Source organism: Mesoplodon densirostris, chromosome 6, assembly GCF_025265405.1.
Source record: "Mesoplodon densirostris isolate mMesDen1 chromosome 6, mMesDen1 primary haplotype, whole genome shotgun sequence".
Taxonomy (NCBI): Eukaryota; Metazoa; Chordata; class Mammalia; order Artiodactyla; family Ziphiidae; genus Mesoplodon; species Mesoplodon densirostris.
In genome coordinates, this window is record NC_082666.1 from 27878731 (window position 1) to 27896076 (window position 17346).

At 41.4% G+C, this 17346-nt stretch overlaps 1 protein-coding gene across 1 annotated transcript in view; it reads left to right on the top strand.

Annotated features, from left to right (window-relative positions):
* Positions 1–15959, top strand: part of PLPPR1 (phospholipid phosphatase related 1) — a 122610-nt gene extending 106651 nt beyond the window's left edge. The window contains exons 4-7 of the mRNA XM_060101650.1: positions 3057–3307; positions 6916–7092; positions 10957–11088; positions 15927–15959. Of these exons, the coding sequence (XP_059957633.1) occupies positions 3057–3307; positions 6916–7092; positions 10957–11088; positions 15927–15959 (593 nt within the window). The remainder of the gene's footprint in view (positions 1–3056; positions 3308–6915; positions 7093–10956; positions 11089–15926) is intronic.
* The last annotated feature ends 1387 nt before the right edge of the window (positions 15960–17346 follow it).

Genomic DNA, 17346 nt, shown 5'->3' on the forward strand with positions numbered 1-17346 from the left:
GCTACACTCCTGGGAGGCACAGGACATGCTTCAACTTGATTTCCAAAAATCATTCTGGAGGTTTCTATTGCCCTGCCCCTGGGGTTTGACAGCCAGCATGTGGCAAGGAGCATGGGGTGCCCCTTCACTCCTTCACAGCCAGACCAGGCAGGGTTCTGTCTCCTTGGGAGACACCCTCAGCCTCATCTTCCGCATTCTAGGGTTTATTTTAGAAACTCAATGGTCTTATCCTATAGACCATGGCTCTTGGTTTTCCCATCCAAGTCTTTTCAGAATTCCAAACAAAAACAGCAGTACGTGTCTCAAGCACATAGGTCTGGCAAGCCAAAAGAGCTCGACTGTTAGACTTTGTGTCTGCTATAAATCCATTCAGAAATGTGATCAGCTCTGCTGAAACAAGGAACACCATTGGGAACAGAGCCATAAGTAGAACCAGCTAGGGAGGGTTACAGGAATGACAAATGTATCTGTTAAAATTTCAAAAAGATGATCTCACTTAAAGAATTTTAGACACCAAGGTAGGATATATAGACATTTTAAAAGCATCTCCTTCAAATCATATATTGCAGTACAGGAGACCATAAACAGTGTTCTACCTGACTCTGAGGACAAAAGCAGCTCTGTTTGGCTTCTGAGGCTTGTAACATACACACAAGGAGCTCAGGATTAACAGAGGGATAGCTGGAATTTCTTACAAAAGCCCCGTATGATCTGACATTGTCTGTGAATCACCGCTGCAGCTTCCACTGCACTTTGTTGGCATGGCCCATGCCAGGCAAGTGGAATCCCCAGGACTGCCCTTCTGAAGGTAAATCAAATACACCAGAATGAAATGTTTGGAAAGCAAATGCTTGTTAAGCCATCAGGAGAAGCAGACAAAATCCAGGAGAGGCAAAGAGAAGAGGGGAAAGCAACTTTCAGCAATAATATCACATGGCAGCAAAGTGGAAATTTGCCCGTCACAGATTCACTGTGACCATGGACCTGGCACTTCAGACACCTATCCAAGGAGCCTAGAAATCCTCTATCTCAGAAAGAATTCACCCTAATTGGAAGCATTCTGACAAATAAAATCCCAGAGGAAAGTGCTGTCACTTTTCCCTTTTTAAATCACGTTACCCTAGTTTCCTGGAAAAGTATGTCTAGACAGACTTACTGCCCCTTGAAAAAGCTAGGGACCTGGTCTTTGAGAATCTTGCTTGAAGATGTAACAAAATTTCTAACCAGACTTCAGAAACTGTGGGTGAAAATTACCACGAATGACCAGTGAATGCCTACTCTCAGAGGTCAGACGCTATGAGTGTGAGCCGGCTGAAGGTATTAAAAGAGCCAGTTCTCATTCTGATAAAGCACATACTGGCAAAGCCACAAAAAAGAAAATTATAACAATCAATACAGGTCAAAATGGAAACCGGATGAAGGTTTCAGCCAAACTTGTCTTTGCTTCTGCTCTAATGGATTGACTTTTAGGTGCTGAAGTCAGCACAATTTGCAGATTCAAGACATTGAATATGGAAGTCAGAATTGGATAGAAATTTAATTGAAAATATAGCAGATCCTTGACATTTACAAGGGTTAATGCTGCCTCTCACACTTGCCAACTTCTCCCATAATTGAGTCACACTTGAAAAGTCTTCTTTATCTCTTCAAATGACTTGTATGTACCTTGCCTCTGCACAGCTGCTCTTGATATATTTAACAGAAAACAGTCCACAGAGAATCCATAGATGTATGTATAGGCTTTGAAAGATCCACAGTGAAACTTCCTATAGGGAATTCTGCTTATTCATGTTCAAGCTTGCTGGGGATAATCCTATATTCCTGTGGAATTTACCAGAGAACAGATAAAATCCAGGAAATATAGCCTACCCACGGGGTTCTTGGCCAAGCAGGCCAAGTCAGCATGGTGGGTAAAAGAACACCTTCCTTGCTCCGAAATGTCTATGTCCTAACCCCTAGAAACTGTGGATATATTACTTTACATGACAAAAAGGAATTTATATGTGTGATTGGATTAAGGGTTTTGAGATTATCCTGGATTATTCAGGTAGACAATGTAACCTTATAAGAGAGAAGCAAGAGAGTGAGTCACGGAAAGGAACGTGACAATGGAAGCAGAGATCGTATGATATGATTGCTGGGGAGGTAGGGGGAGAGCGGGGGCACAAGTCAAGGAATGAAGGCAAGAAGCTGGAAAAAGCAAGGAATGAATTCCACTCTGGAGCTTCCAGAAAGAACACGGCTCTGCCAACACTTTGATTTTAGCCCAGTGAAACCTATTTTGGACTTTTGACCTCCAGAACTGTAAAACAATACATTTGTGTTGGTTTAAGCCACTCAGTTTGTGGTAATTTGATACGGTCAACAACATTCATCTTTAACACTCTTCCTCCTCATTTTCTGTTTCCAACATCAAATGAAACATCCAATTAAATCAAGGTTTCTAGAGTGATCTTTTTCTCTTTTAGGGACGACTTCCTAACAACCTCATTCTCTCACCTGCCATGATAACTCCTCCAAGGAGTATCTGCATTTCCAACAGGACCAGGGGGAAGGTATTTTCTATAGAAGGAAAGAGAACTAATGTTGAGTAACTACTTAATGGCAGGCACGCAGCAGGTGTTTTGCACATATTTTATTTCATCTTTCCAACTCCTTTCTGAGGTATCACTCCCCCCAACCACTTTGTGATAAGGGTACCAAGATTCAGAGAAGGTAAACAACTTACACTGTGAATGAGTCACCAAAGGTGGGTCTGGAGCCCAGCGCTACATGACTCCAAAATTCAAATTCTTTCCATTAGCACATGCTGCTTCTAATTTACTTATACAAAATAATGAAATGCTAACAGCAGCGTGACTGCACCAATTTGGAAGAAACAGTGGTTTGGGAAGCAGGCACCACTCCCTGGAAAGATAAAGGTGAGGGGACAATTTGACTCTGGGGAGGACCTTTCTGATAGGTTGTCATGGACTCTCACCGCTGTTTTTCTCTCAGGGACAAAACCAATCGATGGGGTATGTCACCTTTCCTAATTATTTTAAATCTCCTCATAGGGGTATTTGCTTTTGGGCTTTTTGCTACTGACATTTTTGTAAACGCCGGACAAGTGGTCACGGGGCACCTGACGCCGTACTTCCTGACGGTGTGCAAGCCCAACTACACCAGCGCAGACTGCCGGGTGCACCACCAGTTCATCAACAACGGGAACGTCTGTACTGGGGACCTGGAGGTGATAGAGAAGGCTAGGAGGTCCTTTCCCTCCAAACATGCTGCTCTGAGCATTTACTCCGCCTTATATGCCACGGTGAGTATGACCCACGTGGAGTTTTGGCTGTGATGGGTCTCTCCGCCACCCTCCCCCCCATTCTTTCATTACTTCTGGTGACTTTTAAAGTCATGTTACAATATGCTTCTCCTTTATTATATCATGCTGTTGCCCCCACCCTCAACATCCCAATGTAAGACCTGCCAGAGGATGTTAATTCTGGCAAGACTGTTGATAATCACTTAGTCACATCCTCCCATTTTACAGATGCAGAGACTGAGGCCCAGAGAATAGCTAAGAACACAGAGTCAGAGCAGAGGCCCAGGCTCCTGGCACTGGGTATGGGGTTCTTTCACTGCCCAGAACAGCACTCTTTGCCAAAGCTTTGGTTGGTTCTAGAACAGCACACATTTCTCACACTTGTCTACAAATTTGCAGGTGTGTGCCTCATGTGAACGCCTGCCTGGTCAGTGAGGCAAACCCGGATAAAGACATGGCTTTCCTCTGCTCCTCCTAATACTCTTCTTCATCACTTTGCCAGGACAGATGGGTGATCCTAAAAGACCCCCAACACCCACAAGTTTACTTCTCACTGTTCCGTAGGTCACACAAGCTTTGACTGCCCCCACTGGGGTATAATGTTCTAAACTTTGTGCTCTCATCAGAGAGAAAGCCCAAAGTGTGTCTCGCATCTTAAAATAGAAGAAATGATGGTGTCCATCTTTTTTTCCTGCTCTTTAATTGCATCCACTTTGGAAATGACCTCATTTGACCTTTTTCTGACCTCTGTTTCCTTAGAACCAAGCGTATAGAAGTAGAGAGATCAGTGCAAAGGTTCCACTGCTGTATATCATGTGTATTTACCTGTGGATGAGTGACTATTGGCTGAAAACACCCCTTTTCCTTCAACTTATTTTATATTCGGGGTGTGACTAGTCTAGTGATTCTCAGTGAAAGGTGAGGTAGGAGAAGGCAGAGGAAAGACCCCTTTCAAACTACGCAGTCTTCCCAGAGACTCTGAGTCTCCTCTGAGTGCCCTCGCCCCACCCCCACGGAGCATGTCCCCTCCCATCCAACGACAGTCACTGCACTCCCTACTGAGTCTGCTTCTGATGGAAGTGTGTCCATGCCATCGCCCCAAATACATACATTCAGGGTGGAGTGAAGGTGACTGACTACAGGTCTGGTCCACTTAGTAGAGTATGAAAGAAATTGCTGAATATTCTCTTTAAAACAATGGCGCTTTTTTGTCCAATTTATAGGATAACATCTGTAGGATCAATTTTCCAAAATAAGCCTAATTATTTCTTTTAGATCTACTCTTTAATGAATACATGTCAAAAGTGATTTCAGCTACCGCCATATTAAGGAAACATGAACATAAATAATACAGAAGTCTGATTTATAAACAGACCAGTTTAGCTCAGTGAGGTTTCTTGGCTTTACTGCCCACCCCCCAAAAAAATCTACACCAGGTATTTTTTTAAACAAAGTCTTTTCAGGCATTTGGCATAGTTTCCAGTTTTCAAAATATCACTTTGTATCCTAGATTATCTAGGACCTAAGTTATATGAAGCAATGTATTCTTGCACCTTTTTCTGTATTTTTATCAAACTCAAGTCATCATTGTATGAAATCAATTTTTTTTTTTTTTTATGGTACGCGGGCCCCTCACTGTTGTGGCCTCTCCCGTTGCGGAGCACAGGCTCCAGACGCGCAGGCTCAGCGGCCATGGCTCACGGGCCCAGCTGCTCCGCGGCATGTGGGATCTTCCCGGACCGGGGCACGAACCCGTGTCCCCTGCATCGGCAGGCGGACTCTCAACCACTGCGCCACCAGGGAAGGCCCTGAAATCAATTTTTACAACACCTTTATAAAAATAAATCTGTTACTCATCAAAAAATACTGTCTCATCAAGTGAGATATAAATTTCTCTTGGGAAGAAAGAAGTTATCTTACTCAGAATAGATGCTTATATAGCACGTTTTCAAGGATTCAGATATAATCCAATTCAAATCATGTCCCACAGACAGACTATAATCAGAAACCCTGATACAAGATTCCAATTGTGTAAACATTTTTCCGAGTCCCTATTATGTGTGCTTTCAGAAATTACTCAACAAGGATTTCCTAAGTACTAGTTAATGCTGTGAAGAATAATAACTAACCATAGGCCCATGTTATTAATAGTTTGTAATCTTGGGCCTCCCTGGTGGCGCAGTGGTTGAGAGTCCACCTGCCGATGCAGGGTACATGGGTTCGTGCCCCGGTCCGGGAAGATCCCACATGCCACAAAGCGGCTGGGCCCGTGAGCCATGGCCACTGAGCCTGCGTGTCCGGAGCCTGTGCTCCGCAACGGGAGAGGCCACAACAGTAAGGGGTCCATGTACCACAAAAAAAAAAAAAAAAAAGTTTATAATCTTATAGGAAAGATTTATAAAGGCTATAATTAAAAAACAATATAGAAGCATAAAAAACTAAATTTAAATATATCTAGTGTAGATGTTAAGTCACATTTCCTACACAGCCTCAGAATGGTGTAATGATATGCTCTAATTTATGTAACTCTGATCTAACCACAGTTTTATAAGGTATCTATTACATGTAACAAAGAAAATCCCATCTTCCTGTATTCACACCAGCGCTGAAGGATCATTCTAGGAAATTAAGTTTCCACTATAATACTTTAAAATGCATCTATGTGAACTTACATGTGCTCAGGCCATACAAGCACACCATAGATTGTAATTTAAGTATTGGCAGACTATTTTTCTGGGTTGCAAACTCATTTAGCACACTTGTTAAGAAGCAATGATAGATCAATTACGCCCTCTAGTGGTTTCTTGTAACCATTACCAAAGGTTGTGTAACAAAGTATTTACTTGTTTGAAAGAGGCACATCTTCCTAACTCTAAGCCACAAGGGACACATTTGGTAACTGAGCCTATGAAATACTTAAGAGTCTTACCCAGCTCCTCACAATGGAATAAGAACAACCTACAACTCACAGGTCATAAGTTGCATCATCCTTTACTTACATCAGGACTTCCCAACTTTTTATATGTCGTGGCCCACGTAGATAATTTTATTTTAAAACATGCTGGAGTAAATGAATGGATAGGGCTGATCAAGCTATCCCAAGGATTGTGAGAATCAATTTCCCAGCACAACTGAAACGCATTTATGTGACACACTGGTTTGGAAGTTCTAATTCACTCAATTAACTAATCAGTCAATGCTTTTATATTTGTTGAAAGTGTGAAGAATCCGCTAGGATTATGGGGGACACAAAAAGTGAAATGTATTGCCACTCACCTACCTGGTCTTCTCCATAAAATTAATTCTCATAGAAGATTTATTTGGCATCTGAGATTCTTATTTGGGTTTCCTAATACCCCAAGTGATTCTTTAGTTTGTTGCATAAAAACTGCATGCTCTGAACCTGATTGTTATGCAGTCATTCACATCACTGTAATTTCTGTTCCCATGCCCACCAGAATGCAAAGCACCGAGACCAATGTACATTCATTCATCGTTCTTCCTTTGGTGCAGGCCCGTTTGTGTGTGCTGGTGTATGTCCGTGCATGTGTGTATATACACCGTATGCAGAGGCTGCCAGTCACTGCCCGGTCTCTGTCCTAACCTAGATGTACATCACAAGCACAATCAAGACGAAAAGCAGTCGACTGGCCAAGCCGGTGCTGTGCCTCGGGACCCTCTGCACAGCCTTCCTGATGGGCCTCAACCGGGTCTCTGAGTATCGGAACCACTGCTCGGATGTGATTGCGGGCTTCATCCTGGGCACTGCTGTAGCCCTGTTTCTGGTAGGTCAGCTTCCCTCTACTTTTTTCCCCTCTGGTGCCCTCTGAAATGCTGCCCAAGATCCTGGCAAGTCAAGCTCCCCAGACTCCAGTCTAAGTCCAAGTTCCTCTGGCCCCAACCCTGTGAGTTGCAATTACTCGCCAAGTATCCTGTGCCCTTTCTTTCAGAAATATGACTACATATTCCCCCTGTGGGTCAGGAGTACGATGGCTTCAGGAAGGACAGCTTGCTCCACTTGCTTCAACCCTGGCCTTGGGGCTGGGCAGACACAATTTAGCATACATTCAAACCATGATTTTCTAAATACTTGTTCAGAACGTACTGGGAGCATAAGCTAAGTGGTGCTTGGGGGAAGAACAGAGAACGAAGTATTGACGCAAGCAGGCAGCTCCTTCTCCAGCATTTCAAGAAACTCCACTCTGGCCCAGACTTGCATATCCCACTCAGAAATATGAAAACCCTCAGCTAACCACACCCAGACGTTTTAGGGGGCCTCTGTTATCTGAACATGCCTCTTGGGCATCTTATTTCCACTATAAGTGGCCTCTCAACCACATAATACTTCCTGGAGAAGGGTTCTGGTTAACTTTTATTGTTTTTTTAAATTTTTACAGATTTGAGGTATGACAGGCATACAATAAATGGCACAGGAAGTGTATAATTTGACCAATTTTGACCTACAGATACATCCTTCTCTCCCACCCTTCCTTTCCCTTCATTCCTAAGCAACCACTGATCTTCTGTATTAGATTACCCTAAGATTTAATGTTAATGGAATCATACAGTATGTATTTTTTTTCCTGGCATCCTTCACCCAGCATAATTATTTTGAGATTTATCCATGTCGTAAGCATGTTATCAGTAATTCCTTTTTCTTGCTGTGTAGTATTCCACTGCATGGGCATACCATGGAGGTTCAGTTTTAAAAATTATCTTCAAGGATTTAAAATATACCCAGAAGGGACTTCCCTGGTGGTGCAGTGTTTAAGAATCCGCCTGCCTATGTAAGGGGCATGGGTTCAAGCCCTGGTCCGGGAAGATCCCACATGCTGTGGGGCAACTAAGCCCGTGCGCCACAACTACTGAGCCCGCATGCCACAACTACTGAGCCCACATGCCATAACTACTGAGCCCGCATGCCACAGCTACTGAGCCCACATGTCTAGAGCCCATGCTCCACAACAAGAGAAGCCACCACGATGAGAAGCCCCGCACCGCAACGAAGAGTAGCCCCCCACTCGCTGCAAGTAGAGAAAGCCCGTGCACAGCAACGGAGACCCAACGCAGCCAAAAATAAATAAAATAAATTTATAAAATAAAATAAAATACACCCAGAAGGATTTACAGTAAATCACTAGGCCTGCAGATGTTGTGCATGAAATCAACCTCCTAATAACATTCAGCAGGCCTCCCCTAGGAGACAGAAGCCATCACAGCCTGGATGTGCTTCCTCCCCTTCTGCCCTTTCTGGTCCAAGGCACCCGTTAAGACTAACATCACACGCAGATAGATTTCACAGGCCTATGACCTAACTTCTCCTTGTCCTATCCCTTCCATACGGGGATTCTGTATGTATGTCCTCCCCAACATACAAAATGCACATATGCCTCTCCCAACCTCTAACTCAGAGTTTCCCAATATTTTTACCTGCTCAGATACACACAGAAAATGCTTGCATTTACTCGGAACATTAATTGGCAAGCTCCATTTGAATTCAAAATTATTTTTAATGGATCCAGTCTTTCTTTCTAAAGTGAAAGATGAGGGACTTAAATGCAAATTCTCTGGATGAAGCAGCAGGAAAAGTGGTGCTGAGATGATCCTGAGATGTCGAGCTCTCAGAAGATATTTCCCTAAGGGTGCTTTTTAAAAGGGGGAGAGAATACAGGTGACTTCAAGAGAAGAGAGGATTTTACAAACAGAGATCAATAGTACATAAATGAAGGCTTGGACTCCAAAGAAACACTTTTGCTGTCCATAAGTCCTGGATCCAGCTCAACCCCAGCTAAAGAGAAAAAGCGGTACTGACTGTTCCAAGAAATTTCATGGGGTCTTTAGGGGATGAAATCCAAAAACTTTGTGTTTGCCCCATGCACAAATTCTGCTTTAACATTCAACTTGTGTTCTCTCAGTAACTTGCAGCCCTCTTTCCTACCACTTGGTTACTGTTAAGTCTTGTATTGCCTTCCCAATTGATGATGAATGTCAAAATTTGTTTTCCACAAATGATCTTTATGTAAGACCCATACCTGCTGTTGAACGGGTCTGGTAGGAGGCAGGCCACACTGTCCCCCACTGTATCTGCATGTACACACCTCACATATACACTCGCCAAGCTGGGAAATGGGAGGAGCAGACCTTGTAGAAGAGAACGGAAGCATTCCAAAGCAGAGACTTGGAGGAGGCCGAAAAAGAAGAGTCTGAACAGGAGCATATTTGTGGCCTATGTTCATTATGGTTTTGTGTTTCTTATGAAGAGGAAAGTGGGGGAAAGGGGAAGGAAGTTAGTTGAACAATTCCTACATGCCCTACACTTTATATACACCAAATCATGTGCTCCCAGGACAACCCAAACAGTGTTTTTTACTGAGGTAACTTTGGTTTATAACGTATGTTTCATGTGTACACTATAATTTGACATCTGTATACAGATGCTCGCCCCCAAAAGTCTACTTTTCATCTGCCACCATATAATTGACCCCCTTAACCTATTTTGCCCTCCCCCCGCCCCCCTTCCCCTCTGGTAACCACCAATCAGTTCTGTGTTTGTTTTGTTTATCTTGCCCTAACAGTATTCTTATCGTCATTTTATAAAAGAGGAAAGTGAGGCTCACAGGTAAGTGACTTGCCCAATGGCCACCCAGCCAGTAAGCCAGGAATCTGACCTGCTCTCTCCAACCCCAGAGCTCCTACACCCTCCACTTCTCCCATTTCCTGAGTGGGGGAAGTTTAAGCAGAGCTGGAGAGTAAGGTAGAGGAGAGCCAGGTAGAGAATATTCATGCGAACGTTCTGTGGGGTTTGAGGAGCTACAGGAAAGATTCAGAGGCACTGGATATAGAAAAAACGATGCAGAACAATGGAAGAGAGTATGGAAAGAGACAAGATGGTTAGAACAGACTCAGTTATGAAGGGGGCTCAGTAGGAAATAAAGACAAGTGGGTAGTAATTTAGAGAGGGAGTTTTAATGGAAGCAATAAAAGTGCCACTAATAAATTATGTGACTATTTGCTAAGGAACTTAAGGGTAATCATCTTAGGTAAGAGTTAAAGACTAGCTAACATTGCATTTTTGCTGTATGTCTGGCACTTGTTAAGTGGCAAAATCCTACAGCGGTGGTGTGATTTAGAGGCTATGGAGTTTAAATCTGTGTAACCTTGGGCAAGTTATCTAAATTCTCTGTGCCTCCTTATCTAAGTTGGAGAGGATAATAGTACCTCCCTTATAAGATTGCTGAGTGGATTAGATGAAATAAGGTAAACCCTCAGGACAGTACCAGACACATAAGTGGCCCTCAGTAAATGTTAGCTGTTATTATGAGGTGCTTTACATTCATCATGTCTTTTAATTGTTGTAAATCTATGAGGTAGGTATTATTCCCATTTTTACAGGTGAGGAAACAAGCTCAATGGGGGTAGACTGAGCATCCCTGGCCATCTGGTGATCAAACAGATGCTTCCTCAGCACCTAGAACATGCTCAGCAGCAGAGAGCCTGAACCATGCCCCAGGTCTTTCCATGGTCCCTACCCACTGGCTCACAAGTCACTATGCAACGACATTCTAAGGGGGAAGGCCTGCCATCCACAGAGATGGCCAGGCATTGACGGCTGCAGTCTGACCCCAATCTTTTTTCCCCTCATCCTGCAGGGAATGTGTGTGGTCCATAACTTTAAAGGAACACAAGGATCTCCTTCCAAACCCAAACCCGAGGACCCCCGTGGAGTACCCCTAATGGCTTTCCCAAGGATAGAAAGCCCTCTGGAAACCTTAAGTGCACAGGTACAGTAAAGTGGTTTTAGCAAACCAAACCTGGAGGCTCCAGGCCTGTTATCTTGGAGGTCAACTAATCCATTCCTCTACTGAAAACAGGACATAACTGAATCCACCCAGCAACAATAATAATCTGACATAAAGGCCCTCAAGAACTTCACAGCTTCCCTCAATTCCTTCCAGGGCTTGGCCCTTCCTCAGGAAGTTCTTAGTCATGTCTAACTTAAACCCCAACTGCTTCAGGATACCTTGACCTCCAATGTAATAACACAGTTGTGAAATTTACACCAACTCTTGGGGGAGGCCCATTTGATTTAGTAACTAGGACAACATTTGGAAAGACAGGCTTTGTACATCCAGTGATAGATGTAAATTGGCAGCACATTAAAAAAGGTAACTAAGCATCCTTTTGGATCTGTTTTGATGACCCTCAAAAATTCAGTGCAACAGTACTAACTGATCACTTATTTACACCAGAACCTTGCTTCATGCCAGAGATGAATAACTAGCCACATGGTCCTGTGCTCAAGGAACTCACAGATGATCAGGAAAGGTATATATAAGTCAGTAACCATAATATGGCATGCTGAATCAGATACACGAAGCGCTTTGTGAACACAGATGAAGAAGAACTTTATTCTAAGGCAGGGAAAGCCACGGAGAAGCCTTGCCACCTGAAATGAGCCCTGAAACATGGTATAAAGCACTGACTTTTGCCTGAGACAGTTGCTAGGTGCTTTACAAATATATTTTTATTTGAACAAAAACTTACTGAATCAGTAGTATAATTCCCATTTCACAGATAGAGAGGAATATGAAAATAGCAACAGTAAATTACTTCCCCAAGCCACATAGCCAGCAAGTGGGAAAACTGGGGTGAGCGGCTCTTTAAGCAGACAGAATGGGGATAACTAATAATAAAACAGGTTTTTTATATCATGACACATTTTTCATGTAGCTGAATCCTGCTAAAATGTTTATTTTCTGTAATAGTCTATCTTGAAATCTTGTTGTATTTGGCATTTCCTTACTAAATCATTTTTACACAGTGCAAGAGAAGCAAATCTCCTCCCACTGGAATTATCATGTACTTCCTATCAATATAGTATAAAATATTTCACTATTTAAAGAGTAACTATCAGACATCTGAGAAACTATCCTACTTCTTTTCACATTTAATGAAGTCTAATTTTATTAATGAACCAGAAAAAAAAAAAGCTATTTCCACCTTGGGAAAAATATTTAGGGCTCTCCATTAAACCCAGTGCCAAGTATTTTGTTCGTTTTCCCTTCACCTGTATTAAGGTGAAAATTTTGACTTGGTCCAATTAGAAATAACATAGTGAAATTTTTACTACTGGTTTGTTTATATATAGCCAGTTAATGCAGGTTGAATGACGAATTAGCTAAATAATAAAACCTTGTAATGAAATGGTGAAATAGACTCTCCCCAGTTTTTCTTCCCTAATTATGTTCTTGTACCTGGTGAGGTCAGAGTGGTTCCCTCTATTTTTTGAGATGAAGCAACTAATGACAAAGGTGAATTTAAAAAGCAAGCTGAGATGTTTGCCAAGTTCCACAAACATATCAGTCTGTCCTCGTAAATGCTGTCGACTTTGCCCTGAATGTCCTGGTCAAAGAGCACCCTGTTTCTGCCCCATCCTTTCACCCAGCACTGCTCAAGCATCACCTTCTGTCTGAAGCCTTCTCCAGACTTCTCTCTTCTCCCTCAGGACCAGTAGTAGTTGACCAGGCCAAGAGACATCCAGGCCATGTTTTGGGGGATTCTACTTACATTGAAAAATGGAGTGCCAAACTGATTTCAAAACCTGCTATTCGCAATATAGATTTTTAAAATTCTTTTAAAATATGTTTTAGTTTATTATTCACTACAGGCAGTAGTTGAACTTTTCAAATCTGTCCATGTATCTTTATTTCCATGTATATCCTCTCATCTGGGCACAATTTGAGGCCTTTCGTGAACACCAGGCTTGGGTCAAAGGGACCCCAGGGCCCCAGGTGTGATTGACCCTCACAATTAATGTCAGTAATCCCCTCATATCTGCCTCCCACAAGGACTGAGAGATTAAGTATATGAACCATGTCTTTCTTACTCTCTATATTTCCTGGCATTCACTAGGGGTGAAATAAATATGTGATAGATGGACAGATGCAAGCCAGAACCAAAACCTGAACTAGACCCTCTAGTCAAAACTGAGAACCTACAATTGGGCTCTAGTCAATATGTGAAACTCCATGGTAAGTAGAAGTTTATGAGTAATGATGAACAGGACTTCTGCAGGCTAGTCAAAATAAAGCTACAGGAAGCCGGATGGAAAGTATTGCCTCTTAAGTGATGCCTTCCATACTAGTTGTGCAATATCCAAGTAACCAAGCATCTGCTTTCCACATGGGTAGTTAGGAGGACATACCCTTTATTTGTGGGCCAAGAAGAGAAAATGAGCAATTATTGCAAGCCCTCACATTCAGTCCTTACAATAATCCTGCAATTTGCATTATTATTCGACTTTATAGATGAAGTAAGGCACAAAGAGTTTAAGTAACATGCCGAAGGTCACCCAGTCAAGATTAAGACCCCAGCCCATCTAATTCTAAAGGCCCTGCTTGCTCTTGTACACCACACGGCCTGACGTTTGAGGAAAATTCCATTTTGAAATCCACAACTCTCAGCATTGAATATGGAAACATGCTCTAGGGAACAGTGTGTGTGAGCCGAGCTGCACAGGGCTGGCAGAGTTTACACTGAGCTACAGCTCTTCCAAAATAAATATGCCCTGTGTTTTCCCCTGTGGGCGAGAGCTTCCTGTGCAACAGCAGCAGCCATGGCTTCTACTAGAAGCTGCTCCTTTGTAATTTCTGGGATAGAACCATCTTCCCGGGAGGAGGACTTGTGGGATCTGAGACAAGATATGAACCTGCCTTTAAAGCACACATTCTCACACGTGAAATCCATCCAGCTGTTCAGAGTGCCTCAAGGAGAAGACTGTCTAGCTGGGGAGGGAATGCCCTCACCCTCCCTTGCCTTCTTCCAGAGACATCCTTTCCCCTTTGCCACAGGGAGCCCCAGAGCTTCAGTGTTCTTTCCTCCTCTCCAAAAGATCAACTCAAATTTGAGTATTTGCCTTCTGTGGTTGAGACGGTACATTTTCTAACATCTTTCCCCAATACTAAAGAGAAACCAGAAAGTAAAAAATTACAGAATCCAAATGAAATAAAAATGGTCAAGTTTCCAAAGCTCCGAGCTATCCTCGTCCTGTGGCCTCACACCAACTTTCACCTGCGTAATCAAGCTTAGCATTGAGCAACTGTGTCTTTGCTGAACACAGTTTATATTAACAGAGAAATGAGAGATGAGCCAGTGTGTTAACTCACTGTGTGTGGTATAAAGTCTCCTGATGGGGGTGGGGCAATATAGGGGGGAGATGATGTTTTTTTCTTTAACAAAAAAGAAGGATCCAATCTATCTCAAGACTCAGATACCTATGACCTTATTCCAGAAGATTCTGATTCAGCCATTCTGGGGTGCAAAGCCATATAAGAAAGTAGTCCCAGAGGAATTCTAATGGTCACCACCCCTTGATTTAGAACCGGTGATATTATAGACTTCAAATTATAAATAGAAAAAAGAAAAGACTCAGAGAGTTAAAGAAATCTGCCCAAAGTCACCCAGTTAGTTATCTTAGGCTGTTAAACTACTTTATCTTTACCACCCACTTTTAAATGGACTCTTATAAACATATAAATGACCAAATTATTGACCAAAAATTTTAAAAAGAAAGCATATTATAAAAGTAAAAACATAAATTTTTCACATTATGGCAAGAAATATAAAAACCTCAATTTTCACAAATATAGGAGATAAAAATACCTTGAAAAATATGGAATATTCAGTTTCTAAAATTCATAGTTGAACTCTCAAGAATATACATCTCTAGTGTCCTAAAAACAAACAGGAATCTGGAAACCCATAATAAATTAGATCTAAAGCCACCATTTCTTAAGGTATTTACCAATCCCATGGACTGGAAGTTTTAAGTTCAAACAAAAGAGAAAGACTTGGGCCTGAAAAAAGGTGGGATTATATATAAGTTATATAAAACAAAAGAGATAAGGGTTATTATGAACAAACCATATAAACAAAAATTAATGGAACTACAAGGAAAAGTGGACAAAGCTGCAATAATAGATTTTAACACTTCTCTCAGTAATAAGCAAATGAAATATAGTAAAAGACAGATGATTAATAAAGTTTATCTAAGGCACATATATAATCCTTCTCAAAACACACAAAACATTGAAAACAGACCACATGCAAGACTATAAAGCAAATCAAGAAACTTCAAAAGCATCTAGATCACATTCTCTAGAAATTCAAAGATACCTTAAACCAAAAACCCTTGTGCATCCGAAAATATTAAACTCATTGCTCTGGAACTCATGACTCGGAATATATCATATGGAAATTTTTCAAAGATTAGAACTGTTCAAAATTAAAGCCACGATGTTAAAAAAAGATATGGGATGAAGCTAAAGTTACTTTTAGATCTTCAAATGTTTCATAGAATATAGTTAAGCATGATATAAGACATGGTCTTATTTGGGTTGAAAATCTATTTCATAGAATATAGTTAAGCATGATATAAGACATGGTCTTATTTGGGCTGAAAATCAGGGAAGTTTTAATAGAAGAGGTAACAATTTGAGGGTCCTTGGAAGACCATGTCAGGGAGTAGGAACAGAATGAACTTGAGACAGGAAAGCAAGAGGATATTCTGGGGAGAGTGTGTGCATGAGTCAACTAAGGTTTTATCTGCTTGTGTTTGCAGAATCACTCTGCCTCTATGACCGAAGTTACCTGAAACGGCTGACGTGTCACAAGCTGTTTTTTTTTTTTTTTAAATCACCCTCCAATTCGATACTTCAAGGCACACAGTTACTTGATGTCAAACTGTGAAGACACGTATTATGTTTATCTAGTTAGAGGCTAATGTTTTGTACATTTTTTGTATGAGGAAGTGATGTAGCTTGCCCTGATTTTCTTTTTTTTTTAGTCAGCTTTAATATATTTATGCCAGAATTTTAAACAAAATTTTCTTCTTCTTCAGGTGTGCATTGAAGAATCACATTTATTCAATGGTTGATGTTGTTTTGTGATATTTGTACACAAACCTTCTTTTCTCAGTTTTATAGACACTGAAATGAAATAATTCAGTTTAATCTTTTATTATAACAGTTGCTGCCTCCTCCAGAATTTTTGAATTTAAAAATAAAAAAACTTCTGAGTTGCAGGGAAGACAATGTTGGTTTATGGTAAATCGCAAAATCAATTGTGTAGAAAGAAGTATCACTTTGAAAAAGAACTTTTTCTGATTTCTTAACATGTGATTACATTCTAAGTTAAAGTAACATATTAATAAAATCACCTAAGTTACATAAACAATGGCAGGAAATTCTGGATTTGAGGAATGTTGGGTATGATTCTTAGGTAATGGCCTCTCCTGGTTAAGAAATTCAAGATCTTTCTGCAATTATGTCTTTGGGCTGGCAGGTGACACTGCAGCCTTCTTTCCAAAAAACTGCCAGTACCAGCGTCCCCTGTCAACTCAGTTTTGTAGATCATATTGTATGGACTTTATATGAAAATGAATATTTTACAGTTTGCACAGTATTATTTTGCAGAAAGGGTATCAGAGCATCTACAATCTAGAGCCCCAGAGCAACAGCTTGACTTTGTGGCTTTTAATTGTTCTAGAATTTTAACTGCATCACATTTTTCTAGCATGGTAATACCTAATGTGTAACTTCCTTGAGAGCAGGAGCTCCCTTGTCTGTATCTATCAGAACGTTTTCTCGACACTTCCATGTTGGTTCTTCTTAGCTTTTTTTGTACATATTTTTTTTCTAAAGAAAAAAGTTATCACAAAATGTATCTTGGCTCGTGTCCTTTGTTTGAAGCTTCATCCACTGGGCAAAGGTATTTGAAGAGTCACAATGACGTGACCTCAGTAAGTGTTTATCCTCCTCAGTTCCATGCCTATGGGATCAATCCTAACAGAGGCATGACTGATATGTCCTTTCATGAAGGAGTGTGTGTTTAGACAAAATAATTCTGGAAATTAAGACACTCAGAGGCACATTCTGGATGCCTAGCAAGCTACCTTTGTCTTCAGCTTGCCCATAGATACTTCTAAGGTGTCAGTAAAAAGTCAGAATCATTTTTAGGAAAAGTTACCTCTGCTAAAACTC